Raw genomic sequence first — 17,088 nt, 5'->3', positions numbered from 1 at the left:
TAAGATGTTGACCTGCTTTAACAGTTCTCATGTAATTAACTGTGACATGTGTCTAAAGTATGGGGAAGTGTACATTTGCAACACTCCATGCAGAGTTCCATGTAAAATGCACCACCGTCCTTCCCCAGTGTTTGTATTTGCTGGAGTTTCATTCCATTATAAATGACAACGGGAGGACCTAGGACAAATAAAATGAGAAACAGCACTTATAGTGAAAGACTTTACAATGGCCCACTTTCATCTGACAATTACAGCATCCTGTCTGTATCCAGATGCTTTATGGGATCTCCATAATAACGAGGAGGTTGCAGAGGAAAGACTGACAGGAGAGGAATTGTCTCTGTGGGGATCTGCGTGACTTGAGTGCTTATAAGCCATCGTGTTAAGCAAACACATATCAAGAAAAACGGCAAGCTATGCTTCACTCCTCCACCAATGGTCCTAGGTATAATTGTTTACATAATAATTATTTTAAAAAAAGGTAAGAATTATTTATAATGCATATTCACCATTGTTTTTTCTCAGACTTTTCGGCAAGCACTATTTATATGGCAGAAAATAATTAAAACTTAATTAATTAAAACTATGGACAAATCCTTGGTCCATTGTGCGAATCCAGACTGTAATCTAAAGAGAGTGGTGGAAAAGAAAGTGGGCAATTACTTGAGCCTGCGCTGCTGTCAGCTTGATTTGCGAAAAGAAAATGTGCGACACCCATCTCTCTGTCCGCACCCAACTGAAGAGCACTTTATTGTAGGAAGCACATGGGGTTTTGTGACTGACAGTTAGCAGTAATGCATGACAAATTTCCCCTGAAAACTCAGGATTGGAACATTCTGGTTCCCAGCATGAAGAGACAGGGATGGGCTTAAAACAAGTGCTGCTGAGGTTCAAACACAGGTGGGGAGAATTTAAAAAGGAAGATGTGCATCAGTAAACCAATAATGATGCAGTCACGAGAGTAAAGCTTTAGAGAGTAGGTGTCAAGTTTGAAGTGAGGAAATGGTAGGACTCAAATGCAGAGTAGTGATTAGAGCTTTTATTTAACAAAAATATAACAAAAACAAACAAACAAACAAACCAAAATAAAATAAAACAAGAGCAGAGTAAGTAAAGACAAGCACAAAACAAGGACATTTTTTTATATTGCATGTTTTCATTTGTACTCCTGGCACAAATAACTAGATTGCTGTTTCTGGAGCATTGTTATCATGAAACAGAGATCGGATATCAATGTTGAACCCTTAGACCTTTGAAAAGATGTATAATTTGTTAACATTAATTACATTTATAGACGGTAAATTATATATTAAATGTAAGCAGAGTGATGTCACCACCACATCTCATCCCATGCTGTATTTATTTATTTATTTATTTATTAGTGTTTCGCCATGGGCACTGTGTTTTTAACATGGTGTATCAAATTAAAAAAAAACAGTTCAACTTTTAAAACCGCGTTTCAAGCCACCTAGTTTTTTTTTTCTTTTATATGCAAGAATGCATCTTTTATTACCAGCTCAAAAGAAATGAGCCCGGTTGTGGTCAGGTGATCCCGAAACCAGCCTAATTATTCAGAAACAATTAATCGATTAGCTTTTCAGGATACCTATAAAACAGTCCATTTTGAAAACAGTTTTACATAACCCTAGAATGGAGTCATGCAATTTTGCAAGATTACTACTGCATTGAATGTTCTAGCATAGTTGCAGTACCCTGGAAAAAATCTGTATGAATTTCTACCTCTTCTTAACACTCTTAATAACCTGTTTATAAGGCATCAAACATTACAACTTAACAAGCACATTTATTCTACTGTTCCTAAAAAAAAAAAAAATAATAACAAAAATAATAAAAAATGTGATGATAAAATGCAGTGCATTCGTTTGAGGCTACATGGATCCATCCTAAATGCCAGTGCTTTCTATAAATACTGCTCTCTTTCACAGTTTAGAAGAAGCAGGTAATCAATAATGAAAGTAGTTACTGAACATCAGTCAGTCTCTGTGGAGATGTACAGATAGAGATATGTGAGATATATAGAGAAAGGGGAAAACAAAGCGTTGTTTAGAGGCATAAATAACAAACAGTTCTTATGGTCGTGTTTAGGTGCCCTGGGCATAGCGGACTGTTCTCTGCTCTCTACCCTGCTGAGTAATAAGAGATCAGGGAGAGGTTATCCAGAGGATTGACTGCCTTAGATCTTTGCAAAAACAAAGACTTAAGGATCTCTGAAGTGCTTAATATCATAAAATTATATGTGTGGGAACAAATCCTAAATTTGACAAAGCATTTTCAAGAAGTCAATTTTGACAAAGTGTATATGGGATTTTGATATTTTAAAGATTTTTTAAAAAATATTTTTATTTTCTTAATATGAGAATTATTCAACAGATTGTATTCCTATAGCTGTTACAATAACTGTGTTAATGCATGTGTTTCATTTAAAATGTTGAACCACCTTAACTGTCTCCTTTTAAAGTGGAGGAGCAGCAGTTCTACAGTACTCCGAGCCCCCCACGAATGCCAAAGCTTTGCACCCTATCCCTTAGGGTGAGCCCCACCTCTCTGCGAAGAAAGCTCATTTTACTTAATATATTACTAAATATACAGTACATTATAACACATTATACAGTATATACATATGTACACACACACACATATAATATATATATACACACACACACACACACACACACACATATAATATATATACATATATATATATATATATATATATTGTGTGTGTGTGTGTGTGTACATATGTACATATATATGTATATACTGTATAATGTTTTAAATTATATTATGAGCTTAAAGGAATTGTTTATCCCAAAATGAAATTTCTCTCATTATTCACTTACCACGATGCCATCCCAGAGGTGCATGACTGTCTTTCTTCAGCAGAACACAAAATAAAGATTTTTAGAAGAAGATAAGAGCTCTGTCAGGTCCTAATAATGCAAGTAAATGGGTGCCAGCACTTAGACAGTCCAAAAGTTACATTTAGGCAGCATAAACGTAATGTGCACGACTCCAGTCGATCAATGAATGTCTTCTGAAGCGAATCGATAGGTATATGTAAGAAACAAGTCGATTATTCAAACATTTATAATGCGAAAATCTTCATTTTTGGGTGAACTCTTCCTTTAATGCCTTACATTGGACACGACAGTTGAGAGGTGACAATTAGATCCAATTAGTTTATTTAGATGCAACTACAGACCAATGAATCGTTAATGGCTGGATTCATCATGTACAGATATCTGCTCCAAGTGGTGTTGGGCTATGTTAATTCTACTGCTGCTCAGTGGCACAGTGCTAAAGGAGATAAAGAGGGAATGAGGGGCTCTTCAGAGTGAATCATGGCTAACCCAGCTGCCCTGCTCAATATATGCCAGCAGCTGACTGAGTGTCCAATGTTGTTTGCTAGCCCTTGCGCAGGATACAGACACGTCTCATGCCAATCAAATGCTCAGCGTTTGCTCGGGTCCTGAAAAGGAGCAGCACTGTTTTTCTTCCCAATCGCTTGCAAATTGATTTTTTCATTCAGCCTTTGACTTCATTCCTTCCAGGGGCATGGTATCTGTCTAAATTGTTGATCACTTCATACGTGGGACTACTGTTTATCAGAGTAATGCAACCTTTACATCCTTGTATCCACACCTGTAAATCATCCTACTCAGTTCTATCCAGACTGCCACATACAAATAATACAATTCATGTATTTAATAAGCCCAATTTAATAAGCTCCCAAATAACTAATTTGCTAACTAATTTGCTTGTGCAATCTATGAAATTGCGTGAACACGTCTTGGGCGTGTTGCAGGTAATTTACTAAGAAAAACCGCACAAATAACTACACATGCAAATATTTTAGACACACCATCCAAAAGGAGACATTTGCATGGGATAATTGCACCACATTACGGCTCTCAAAAGATGATTCAATATATTATTCAATATTTATTCAATATTTAGCAAGTGTAGAGCAGTTGAAGAGAAAATCTGTATTATACTCTTCTCTTGAAATGTATCAGAACGATTACGGAGTGGAGGACAAAATCGCTTGAATTCATAATTCAAAAGACTAAAAAATAAAGTATTATGTACATGTTAAGCCATCGCACTACTGGTGCATTCTAAAACAGGATCTGAATTTCAAACCGCAGATATCTTGACCATGGTGTAGTTGTGCTCGGGAGACATGGGAGGCTTCACGAGACAGAAAGAACGCTCACAACTTGTTTTGCAGGGGGAAAGACACACCTGTTTGGTGTGGGTCTATCGGGCACACCGGCCAACTTCGATCGAGCACTGGAGAGAAATGCCACTTTTTTGCCAGTTAAAAATAATGTTTAAAATATTGAAATATGACATACTTTGGGCATCAATTATTAGTAGTCTTTTTATATGTCTTAGAATTTATAGTTGAATAATCATCAGAAGGCCTTATTTTATCAGTTATGATTTCAAGTTCTAAAATAACCAAATAAAACCTTTTTTATGAAACAAATATTTTATATAACATTAATTTGTATAGAAAATGTGTTTTCTATGTATTCTGCATTTTTAAAGTCTCTGTTTTGCCACAATGATAGCATGATACACAGTCTACAAATGATACAAATCAGATTAAAACCTGCCTTTCATTCATATTAATTTGCACTTGCAGTTTGTGTTTCTGAAATGACTTTCAGGCTTGTTAAATCACTTTGCAGGAGCAATTTAATTCATTTGTATTTCTGCTCATTTGGAGACACGCCTCTTAATTGCATATTAATTTCGGAAAAAAAAAACGCAAATTATGAAGACGTACTATTTTGCAGATCTGAAAGACACAATCTTCATAAGACAGTGTTAACTGATTAGCTTGGAAAGTTTTTGCACATGCAATCATGTTTGCATGTGTTTTTAACACACAAACCTTTAGTAAATCGGGCCTAAGTGGACAAACATCTATGGACACCCCCTTCTAATGAATAGGTTTGGCTGTACCAGTAATTTAAGTGATGAAAAGTCTTAATGCATACAATTACATTCTAGAACATTGTATGATTCTAATTTTGAGGCAATATTTTGGGAAGGGCCCTTCTCTATTCCAGCATGACAATGGCCCTGTGGACAAAGTGAGATTCATAAAGAAATGGTTTACCAAGTGCAATAGGGAAGAAATTGATTGAAACTGTCAAGTTGTTGAAGATGTTGAAACAAACATCTTAAGGCGTTTTGTGTTCCTTGTCACAGTCATCTTCGTCTTGCTAACTGGGGTTCGAAATACAATTGTTATTTAATTGTTTATTTTCAAACACAATTTACAATCATATTTAATCAAAAAACACAATGATGACTCTTAGACTTTATAGGTATTACAGTTTCATTTTCAGTTAAAGCATGATTTTCTGTAAAGCTGCATCGAAACAATGAGCGTTGTGAAAAGTGCTATACAACTAAAAATAACTTGACTTGACTGACCTGCACAATACAGTATCTCTGCATAGCCTTCTGAAGGATCCCAATGTGGTTAATTGAAACTAAATTCCTGAAGGTGTCAGTGTAAGACTATGTTTGGATTCATGGATACATTCTTTTCAGAACGATTCAGGCTTTGCAAAGAATCATGTTTTGAAAGATGTAGCAGTGGCAACAAAATTGAACATGTCAGTAATGCTGGTTATTAACAAGAGTAATTCTTATGTTTCATCTGCCAGTGTTTTATAATTTATTTTGATATGCAAGTACTTGTATAGTCAGCCGTTTTAATAGCAAAATGAACCACGATCATGACTCCAATATTGTATATCTTGCAGTATCAGATCGTGCTTATTACATGGTAAATTACCAAAGAAATACATAATTCTCTTGACATTTTGATGTCTGATTAAATTATTTAAATATGATAAACGTTTGCAGAGACAAGAGGGGTGTTTGCTCTGCAATAATGTAACAGTCGGCATATCTTAATGTGGTAGAACACAGAAACAGCATTTGAGACCGAGCTCCAGAAAAAGTGGTTATATAATATATAAGGAATACTATATTATGACTGTTTTTTGTGCAAAACATGTACTAACACTCTATGTGAACTTTAAGGAGGAAAAAAAAAAATACATGACCTATTTAAATCCACCGTTAACATCACAGATGCTTCTAGCAGAAAAAATAAATAAATGAAAAATAAACAATCTTCTGCAATCTTCTTTCACTCATCCAAGGCCAAACTGTCCTTGCTAACAATCTGGTGCTTTGCAGTGACTGGCCATTTTTTGACAGTTACTGTCATTCCTTGTACTCTGTTTCTTTGTTATGGAGCATTTGCAATGGTTAATTGGCCACAACATGTAGTGATATGGTACCTGATGGGTCATTCCTACTTTGTTTACACTCCATGAGGCTTCTAGAACATGCCAAGGTCGACCGACACTATATCCATTCTCTCTCTTTCTCTCTCTCTCTCGCTCTCTCGCTCTCTGTGTCTGCTCACTCCTCACCCTCTGTTAATTGCCTATTTAATTAAGGGATCTGCTGTGACCCCATGCATGGTGGCAGAAAGGGGACCAGAAGGGACTAAGAAATGAGGGCAAGCGAGAAGTGGGGTCTATTGATCGCCTCCTCCGAGCAAGAACAACCTTCCCACAGAACTCTCTATACTCCTCTGCTGACCCTCAGAGAGTGTGACAGAGAAGCAGACAAGCATCCAATCTTCACAGCAACTGCGTGGGGCATCACAGTTCAATAAGGCCTGTGCATGTTTAAGGCTGGACCAGAGCAGCAGGGAGGATCTTTGCACCACTCAAAAAGGGCTTCTCTAATTGGTCTACAGCCGTAAGGCGTTAATTTGCATGTCAGCTTCTCTGTCTCAGTGTTCCGAATGTGTCTGAATGGTTAAAGTAGTTGCTATGGTCTCAAACAAAGTCCCCAATGCTGCTCCAATTAGCCACTAGTTTATTGGGAAGACAGTGTCAATCTTAACTTATGAGAGGCTGACATATTAAGGGTATTGCACACTGCCCCAACATTTCAAAACAGCCAAAGTTTGCTGTAGGGTGTAGAAAGTTGGGAAACATAACTTGTCAGACTTGTCATTGTCACACTGTCCCACAAACACCAACATGATTAAGACACTGATCTAAAAAAAAATGAATGACTGAAAAAAAAATACAACAACAATACCACCACCAACATCCATCTTTGTTGGAGCAGTATAATTTAGCCTTAACCTTTACAACAAAAACTTGTGATTTAGCTTGACACCCTCTCTCAAGGGACCTGGTTTGGACATTATGTTTTAGTTTTTAAGCCTTCCGAGTCTTCACATGATCCAAAATTAAAAGAAAATTATATATATATATATATATATATATATATATATATATATATATATATATATATATATATATATATATATATATAATTATTATTATTATTATGATTATTTATTTATTAAGTTTTATTTTAAAATATATTTTCTTATACATCTTAATTTGCAGAGACAGTTATAAGTAAGCTATCTGTTGGATAATTTAAGTAAGCTGTCCGTAGGATAATTTTCTTTTAAAGTGTAAACACTAGCACTATCAAAACATTGAAGTTTGTCTGAGCATTCCAAACATCCACCAAAAACAAACAGTGTAATGTTTTAACAGCACAGCAGAGCCACAGTGTTTACACTTTTCCATGAAATGTGTGAAAATTGCCTGCTTATATATTTCTCTGCAGAGTAAACTAGAATAAAAGAAAATACTTTAACATCTAAAAGAAAAAAAAAGAAAAGAAAAAAAGAATCACTGCCATTCATGTCTAAAACCTGCCATTGCTGTAATACTGCCATTCTGTTAAATACATTTCAATGGAAGAATGTTCACATGCTTTTTATATTAATTTTATTTTTTTATTAGAGTGCCACATATACAGTACTGTAGGTCCACAGCCTCATCACGAAAATACTAACCCATCCATATCCAAACATTTGTGAGAGATTATTACTGTGCTTGTTCCTTTAATGGGTGTGATTAGAAACACAAGTAAATTAAGAGGCAAAGAGGAAGCAGAGGACCATAAAACCATTTTCATAAATGAACAGTCCTATGGAGCTCTATGGACAAGGCCTGCAATGGACTGCAAAAAATGTTTATGCTCTCTGTTTGGTCCAGGTATGTGTGCATTATGTGCTGAATAATTGAATCAAGCTGTGATTTGGTTCGGTTCCACTGAACAAGTGCTGAGATGTTTTGTGACAAGTGTTTCTCCTGGCTCTCACTCTCTTACTCCCTCTCTTCTCCCTCAAGTTGTCACAATACTAGAGAAAGATCTATCAAACAATGTTGGTCTAGATGCCACCTTTTTGCTTATGATCCATTTCAAAGCAATATCTCGTGTCTCCTTTCCTTACCAGAGCCACTCTTTTCTCTCATTGCACACCTTCCCATTGCCAATCCCACAGCAAAAAAAACACACAAATGATAATCTCTTTAACATCTCAGGTGCTTCTACTAGACAGCAATCAGATTAATCTCCATTCAACAATGTGACATAGCAAAATTACTTTCATTATCAGCAAAGCAATAGTGTTTTATAGTAACCTTAGGATCATCAACCTGACAATGTTTGCCGTGCAGTCCTAAAATGCAATATGTGATGGCTGTGCTTCCTCATGCGAGTTTACACTACACGATTTTAAGCCCAATTTTTGCTAGCCGACAGTTTTGTGGAGATTGCCGACAAAAGCCCGAAATCGTAGGCAAATCGGAGCTCACTCCCTTGAACGAAGATCACAATGTATGACTTATCAAAGACGCGATTTGAGAGAAGCGCCGACGCATCGCCGATGTCAGCGAGATATCTAGGATGTTAAATAGCTTGACCTGTCTGCGATTCCAAATCACGCAATGTGAAATATGTTTTGACTGAATACAACCACAGCATTGACCTACAGCCAAATGAGAGAGCAAGAAACGGGGCACGGGAAGTTTCATTGGGAGGAGTCCCGATGTACCTGCAACAGAACATCAATTAGCATGGCTGCGGTAACCAGAAAATCTCATTGGACCTAAGAAATGGAAGAAACATTCGTGGAACATTGGCAGGAGCCCCAGCGACTAATTGATGTTTCCTCTGAACTGTACCACAACCGGGTGAAGAAAGAGAAGTGTTGAAGAGAAATTGCAAATTCTTTTGGACAGTCAGGTATGTAAAAAGGAAGATATTTCAATAGGAGGTACTTTTTCATATTGTAACCAATAAAATATATGATGCCTTTACACATTATGTAAAGCCATTAAAAACATATACGTCATATTCTGAAATGCGTAACATATGATCATGCATTTGTTTTCGTATCTCATATCACTTCTCATGTGCACTCTGTTGTGAAACATAATTTTGAGTCCAGGCAGATTCGTCAATAGTGAAATGTTTTGTAATGTGTTCACCCCTATCGCCGATTCCTTGTGTAATTTGAAAACGCTACGACTTCCATGACAAGACAGACAGATGTGTAATATGAACAGTACCACGATCCAATGTCTTTGAAAGTCGTGTAGAGTGTAGAAGGCATTAGGCTCTACTGCTGGGCCTACTGGTTGACAGAGGCTTCCGCTGGGTCTTTTTAGCCACAATTTTATGCTGTAAGTTTCAGAACTCAAAACTTCCTCCTCACTGTAAAAAGAGCATTTGCTTGAACAAAGCTACCAAAACGACTCGTTCTCTACTTCCTCCATATTGTGATGTCACACTGTAGACATCTGCACCTGACTGCCTTCACAACAACACATCAACACCTACTTTACCTTATCACTTCCACAGGCCTCCCAGTATCGGTGAGCAGTAAGATGGCACAGAGCCTGCAGGTTAGTCAAGAACAGAGCCAGTAATAACAGTGGGCATTTACTGTCAAGTCTTAAAGAAGCAGCACCAAAACTAAGCTTTTCTGACAGAGGACCAAAATTAATGTGGAAATGATCATGTTTTATATATAAATGACAATGTACAAAAAATAACCTTCGATTATTAAGAATCTCGATTATGTCTCCTAAGCCATGAAAGAGCAACCTCTGAGCAAAAAACAAACAAACAAAAAAGCTTCTGGCATAGCATTATAGCAAGCACCTGTACTCATTAGCACTGGGTTTCATGAGCCATATTTGTAGGTTTCCTCAGTGAAGCCTCAGGTGGACCTCTTTTATCAGAAATCAAAACCATGTTTGGGCACTCACCACTGGGAGGATCGCTTCTGTGCCGGTTATCTCCAGAACATCATAGTCCTCTTCCAACTGAAAGTCAGAGAAGACCAGAGCGATGGTGTCACCTGGCTCAGCCAGCACAGTCCAGGTGCAGTCCGCATTGTTGTTATACTCCTGCGGGTAGTTTGGACTGGTGATGACACCACTCTGACCCCGTAGTGTGCCGCCACATCCATCGTCCGCTGTGAAGAGTTAATATGCAAATACACAGATAAATAAACATGTATTAAATTAAAAAGTATATGACTATATTAAATGATGACAGAGTTTACATTTTTGGGCAAAACACCCCTTAAACTTTTTTTTTACTTTTAGATATAACTTTTAGATCTTGTCAAGGAGCCATTTAATTAAACCATGGGGTGAAAACTGCTGGAATTAGATAAAGATAAGACACTTTGACACGTGGTCTTGAGGATTCAGGCAACACTTGCAGGCCAGTGATGCAACATGCAGTAACATGGGTGTAATTCATTGAGATCAATTTAAAATAATTTTAATTATTTGTACTCATAACATTCTCCCCTTCTTAAAAATTGTGCTAAGGAAGCAATTAGATAACAAACAGGCACTTATAGGCTGCTGTGGTAATTGAGCCCCCTGGCTTTCCCAACTTTCCTTAATGAATCAAATGCAATATCTCTCTACTTCTCTCTCCCCCTTTAGCCTTGATGCTCAGTGTCAATGTCTGACAGCAAGTCCGTGAGGTGAAGAAAAAGAGCCAAGCCAACTGAGGCTGAAGGGAAAACAACAGACCAACTCTCTTCCCTCCCCTTGTCTCACTGTGCATCCATCCCCTGAGAGAGAGCGAGCAAGAAATCAAAACTTCTGACAGAGAAAAGTTAAGTCTGGATACCTGACCTCTTTTTCAAAGAATTCATTACATGTTATCACCTGAAGAGGCACTGTCTCTAGCATGACACAAAGATAGAAATAAACTACAGATGACCAGATGTCATCTAAAGTTGTTTTTTAGCTGACAGATTGAAAAATGCTATGTCAATGTCTGATTCAGAGATCACGCAGGAAGTCTGGAAATACAAAATCTGAGGCGAGTTGAAACATACAGTATGGCATAACCTATACTGAAACTAGGGATGCACAACTACTTATTTTTACTAGTAGATAAGTTGTCCACAAAATAAGTGTGCTACTTGACTAGTCATTGGATCAATGTTTTCTTTATGTAAATTACATAACATCCGCTGTGCATCATCAGCTGCTTTTGCGGTTTCTGTCAAGTCCAGCGCTGTGTTAACAGTGTGTGACAGGACAGAATGTCCATGCAGCTTCGATGATGTGGCAAAAAATGTAAGCTTTTATTTTCTGACAGACTGTGGATGACACTAATTAGTTTCAGGTCAGTTAAAAATGATTTTGGGTTGCACAAGTTCACTTTAAACGATTCAGACTTAAGACCATCTCTGATGTCCGCAGTACGGTTAACTGATAATGTACTTTGTTGACACCAGGTTCACTTTATTAAATTTTGTAATTACAAATATATTTTGGCACACTGTTAGGCCAAAAGTAGATCAGATTGACAGTGACCTCTCAGTGGGAGAAAAGCCTGTTGGCACGACTCCATCCACTGGACTGGATCATGAGCCCCCTTTTGAGTGAGAACAGTCAGCAGGCTGGTAATGTTAGAGTAACAAGGCACAACATTTTGGTAGTAGTCAGCCAGCCCCAGAAACTGTCTCACCTCCTTTTTTGTCTTGGGTGCTGCGCACCTGCCCATGACCCAATTTGAACCGCAGATGCTGAACTTCCACCCACTTATCCTAATTCCTAGCATCCTCATGTACAAACTTACAGATCATGTTTTTCAGGGTTTTATTAAATCGATCCACCAACCCATCGGTTTGTGGGTGGTAAACACTGGTGCGAATCGATTAAATACCTAATAATTTGTATAGTTTGCAGAGTGTTCGTGACATAAATGTAGTACCTTGATCAGTGAGGATTTCTTTTAGAATCCCCACTTTGGAGATTATTCTGAAGAGTGCCTCCACAACACTAAGTGCTGAGATGTTGCACAGTGGCACTGCTTCCAGGTATCGTATTGCCTAGTCCACCAGAACTAATGCAAAGCGTGAGGTCCGTTCTAATGGCCTGATGAGGTCCATACCATCTTTCAAAGGGTAACTTGATCAATAGTAGAGGGCGAAATGACGCTTTTGGGGTGGCCGATGGATTCACCAACTGACATTGACGGCATGCAAGCTGGCATCTTTTTCCGGAACCAGAAAACAATGGCTGTAAAAGCTTTATTTTCTCTGAGAAGGGGGAATCTCCTCTATTGGCCCTTTTTCTAAGAGAAAGTGAGTTTCTCAAATAAAAAACGGGGGCTTCCCAAACAGAAACAACTGTCGGAAGAATCCCACTGAACACCGGCGGAGCCCGCCTGAATTGAAATACATAACCATGCTTTATTGTTTGAAGTACCCAGTTGGAAATGCCCTACAGCTGCTGCTAAGCCGACAGATGGGCAGAGAGAGAGACCTGTAACCACTAGGTAGTGTGCTTGGCTTTTGGAGACTGCCATAGAACCAGCGGCACAGCAGAGAGAAGGCTTCACTCCTCCAATACTGTGGCTTTTTAAAGGGAATGTGATAATGTTTTTGCCTTTATTGTATTTAGGCATAAACGATGGGTACCCTGAAATGTATCTCCAGCAGGGACACTGACAGAATAAACATTTTCCCTGGTATTTGTACGGGGAAAATTGTATGAACAGTGGGGGGAAATGTTTATTTGAGAAAACCAATTTGCCACAATGGCCCCATCATTCTTTATGTGTGGTGCTAATATTTGGGAAATTCCAAACTGAGCTGATATTAGCTCTAAGTCATTCCTTAATGTGATGCGCTTGGTTGGACTGCAAAACCATCGCGTGAAGATCCAACACAGACTGAAAAGAGTGACACCACCAAAATATCGAGCAGAGATAGAAGTGCTCTTGTCTCGCCAGAACGCCCGTGTGGCCTAAGAACGGGCTAAAGATAAGAGTTAAAATACATTGCATCTCCTGATAGAATCCCGAAAGAATAGTGGCACTGACGAAACACTCTGCTCATTGGTTCGCCATCACTCTGTTTGGGAATATTCTCTTATTCCAGCCCCCTCGTTCTGTGGCCGGGCTTACCGGCCCATGCATGATGTCCTCCACCACGAGTATTTCACTTCGAATGGGGAGGGGAGAAAGAGAAAGGCAGAAGCCACTCCTAAATTGCCTTTTCAAGTGCATTCTCACAGAACGACACAGAAAAAGACAATAGGGACAAAGGGGCCAATTTGTTCCTTACCTGCAAACGACGAATTCTCTTATACAGCTTTTTTTTTAATGGCGACAGCTCAAGAAGTACATGGTAACTTTTTTGCATGCTTTTTTGTCAGAAAATGGCTGTCGATCTAGGCCTCAGAGCATGTCTGATGATACTTGCACTTTCGCTCAGGGGGAGGGTGAGAAACACGAGGAAGAACCCGATGTCTGTTCACACTCCAAACTTCTCAGACACAAAGCCTAAATTTCAAACGACTTCCACACACGGAGCTCCAAATCTCGATGCTGTGGAATTGGAACAAGTGGCGATAACGCCTCATGGTGAAAAATTGCATCGAAAAGAGCAGATGTCCCCGTCTGACCCTTAATGTAATGTTTGGGAATAAATAACAATTTAAAATTGCTCTGAAAAAAAAGTGAAGATTAAAAATCCTCGCTTCGACGTGTGTCGCTGGAACAAACACAGGCCTAGACAAATTGTGCACCGAAAAAAGAAAATCTTACTGGCGCCAAAGCGAGTGCTTTTATGGAGCCCGTGATGTAGCTCCCTAGGGGAGTCGCTTAAGCGCCACCAGCAAATAAATTGCCGTAATTGTACAGGGGCTTGAGACAACATTACACTCAGGGTGTGTCCCAATGCAATTACGCAGCTTGAGTTCTTATGAAAGGGAACCTCGTTCAGTTCTTTAAGCACTCTAGTAATTTATGTAGTAATTTATTAGTACATCTAATTTATGTAACTTTTTCTTTTTTACAATACTTTATCCTTTCTAAACTTTATATGCAGAGACAACTACTAGTAAGCCATTCATAGTTTAATTTTCTTGATAATTATCTTTCTATGGCACTTTAAAAATGTACAAATTATATTCAACCAATGGTGTTAGTTGGGGGGCTGGATCTCTTTTTGTTTGACCAATGGTAGATGGGGCATATTCAGGAAAAAAAATGTAAAACATGAATGCGCTAGTCAGAATATGTGTAATTTGCGTTGCATAACTTGCGTTGTGAATAAGTGGTTTCCTTAAGAAACACGCTACATGCAATGTATCCTTTCACAGGAAATGAATAAGTCTCTAAAGCATGAATAAGTCAGAATACAGGCTAACTTCTAAAAAGTAGCTAATACTCCAGCCTATTCATTATTATTTCAGGAGCTCAGGTTTTTCACAACAAGGACAGTATGCCAATGCATATTTATAATGTATGTTTGATACATGTTTACATTATAAAATGTTTATACATTATGAATATTTGATAAAAGTTTGGAATGTTACAATTTAACACTTTTTTTTGTCCATTTTGAAAGTCATCAAGTAAAAGATATTCGTTGACTACATTTTGTTATTTTTGTCAGAGTAAAACTGACTAAAATTAATGAATACATGGCGATACATTTTCCTCTAAAGACTTAAACTGTGACAAAAATGAACAAATAACATGGCAGTTGATAAAGCAAGAGAAACTGTAAGCCTAATTACACTAAAACTAAACTACACTGTAAACTAAAAACATAAAATAAGCAAAAATGGGGATAAAACATACTTTATCAAAAGTCATAAATAATTTATTAAAAGTTAAACGTATTAGTAAACATGCACAGTAACTTCCGCTGACAACGGATTGTGATCGGTAAACACACGGGTAATGTTTGATTCATAAAAGCACTACCCCTACCAGACAACATACTGTTTCCAAGCATTATAGCAGGTAAACAACTTTGCCAAATGGATAACAGATAAAGATCCATCCAGAATGCAGCGATGCTGTTCTGAACAATGAGTTTGATTGAACTGAACATCGTCCTCAGATGGCACACTTGACAGCCAGTACTTCTTTCCTGTGTTTAAGGACATGACATCATGGCGCAAAGAGGAACGACATAAGTCAGCGATTTCACGCTAAATCTGACCCCACAGCTCGAAATATTAATTATTTTTATAGGCTTACCAAAATGAATCGGCGGTAGGTAAGGGCATTGTTTTGAACACTGGTTGTTTATGTACTTATCAATAATGGCAATTTGTTCACTTTTAACCAACAAATCTTAAATATTGCAGCTTTAAATCAGATGTTAGATTAGGGACCCATCCAAAATATGTAGCATTGAGGAGCTTCGAGGAAAATGGTTGGCAAACACCTCCCTAACTGAAAACAGAGATGTCTTTGAACTGTGTAGAGTTGCCAATATTTGGTCACCTCAGAGTCTGCTTCTGTCAATATCACATACACATATGCACAAGAAAGCTAAGCAGGCCTTTTATCACACTTAAAAAAAGGGGCATGTAAAGACATCTCTTCTCTGAAAACCCTCCAGTCTGATGGCTGCAGAAGAATTCTGAATTATGGGTGCATGCCAAGTGGATGATATGTTGCCTTCCAGGCAATAAAGGAGCAAACAGCCTCAGTGCGAGCGAGTGATGCATAATGATAACTAGGAGGCTCTCCGGGGTAAAAGAAGGGTTGAGGGGTGGAAAGAAAGAGATAGAATGAGAGTGACGGGAGATTTGTTTAAGGGGGCGTTTGAATTGCCGTTTGTGTGTGTGTTTGAGAGAGAGGAAGAGGAGACAACGTGAGAAAGTGAGTCATCACACCTACATTGCAGGCAAATTTTTCTAGCTCCAACTAAATAAACAATCTCTCTGTCAGTGTGAGAGCAGAGAATGTGGATATTCTTCAGACAGGTGAATAATCTCCATGTCACTGATGGGTGATGAGTTCCCCTCTGACAGGCCGGCATGGGATTCATTTGCGGTGACTGGCTAATCGCATGATTTCTTTTCTGTGAGTGGAGAATGGTGCGGAGGACCTGGGCCCTGTCAGTTTTCCGTGGGATCTGTCACTCTTACAATTCCCCGAAGATACAGAGAGCATATGTGGGGAAAAGTGCCTGAGAGCTCTCGAAACAGAGGAATGGAAAGCAGAATGGAGGCAGGGAGGGCTCGAGTCAGGACCGGCCATTGGTATTCCAGCCGAGAGTTCCCGTCACACATCAAGAGAACACGCCGATCACTGGCCTCAGATCTGACTCTCAGTTTGGTTGTTTGATCTTAGAGAAACTTTGTGACTTCATGCTTGAACTTCTAATATCAGAAAGGCTTTTGAAAAATTATTTTGTATTTACCAAAATGAAAACCAGATTGACATGTTCTGAAGGAAATATCAGTGCATGCATGGCACAAAAGGGGTTTTGGCTCTGTGTAAATTAAATGCAACCTTTGATAATTTGTGACATGCCAGAATCAACATGTAGTCATTGTGCATTGTAAAGGTGGCTATAAATGTTAAAATATATGCAAGGAACACAACAATTCAGTATGCAAACAGATGTTAGAAACAAGCCCAATTACAATCTATAATGCATTACAATGATGCCATTGCTGTCTGTTATGTTTTAACCAATATATCAATGCAAGTCAATGGAAGATATTTAAACTTGAATCTTAAATGATTATTCCGGGTTCAATGCAAGTTAAGCTCAATTGACGGCATTTGTGACATAATGTTGATAACCACAAATTTAATTTAGACTCGTTCCTCTTTTTCTTTAAAAGAAATGATAAA

The 17,088-nt window shown here is 38.2% G+C and overlaps 1 protein-coding gene across 1 annotated transcript in view; it reads right to left on the bottom strand.

The window, feature by feature from the left end:
- Positions 1–17,088, bottom strand: part of LOC127650708 (CUB and sushi domain-containing protein 2-like) — a 467,844-nt gene that overhangs the window by 324,170 nt on the left and 126,586 nt on the right. The window contains exon 7 of the mRNA XM_052136305.1: positions 10,195–10,420. Coding sequence (XP_051992265.1) covers positions 10,195–10,420 — 226 coding nt within the window. The remainder of the gene's footprint in view (positions 1–10,194; positions 10,421–17,088) is intronic.

Source organism: Xyrauchen texanus, chromosome 10 (genome assembly GCF_025860055.1).
Source record: "Xyrauchen texanus isolate HMW12.3.18 chromosome 10, RBS_HiC_50CHRs, whole genome shotgun sequence".
In the NCBI taxonomy this organism is placed as follows: Eukaryota; Metazoa; Chordata; class Actinopteri; order Cypriniformes; family Catostomidae; genus Xyrauchen; species Xyrauchen texanus.
Note: the sequence above shows the minus strand (reverse complement) of the source record. Positions and strands in the feature narration are given on the sequence as shown.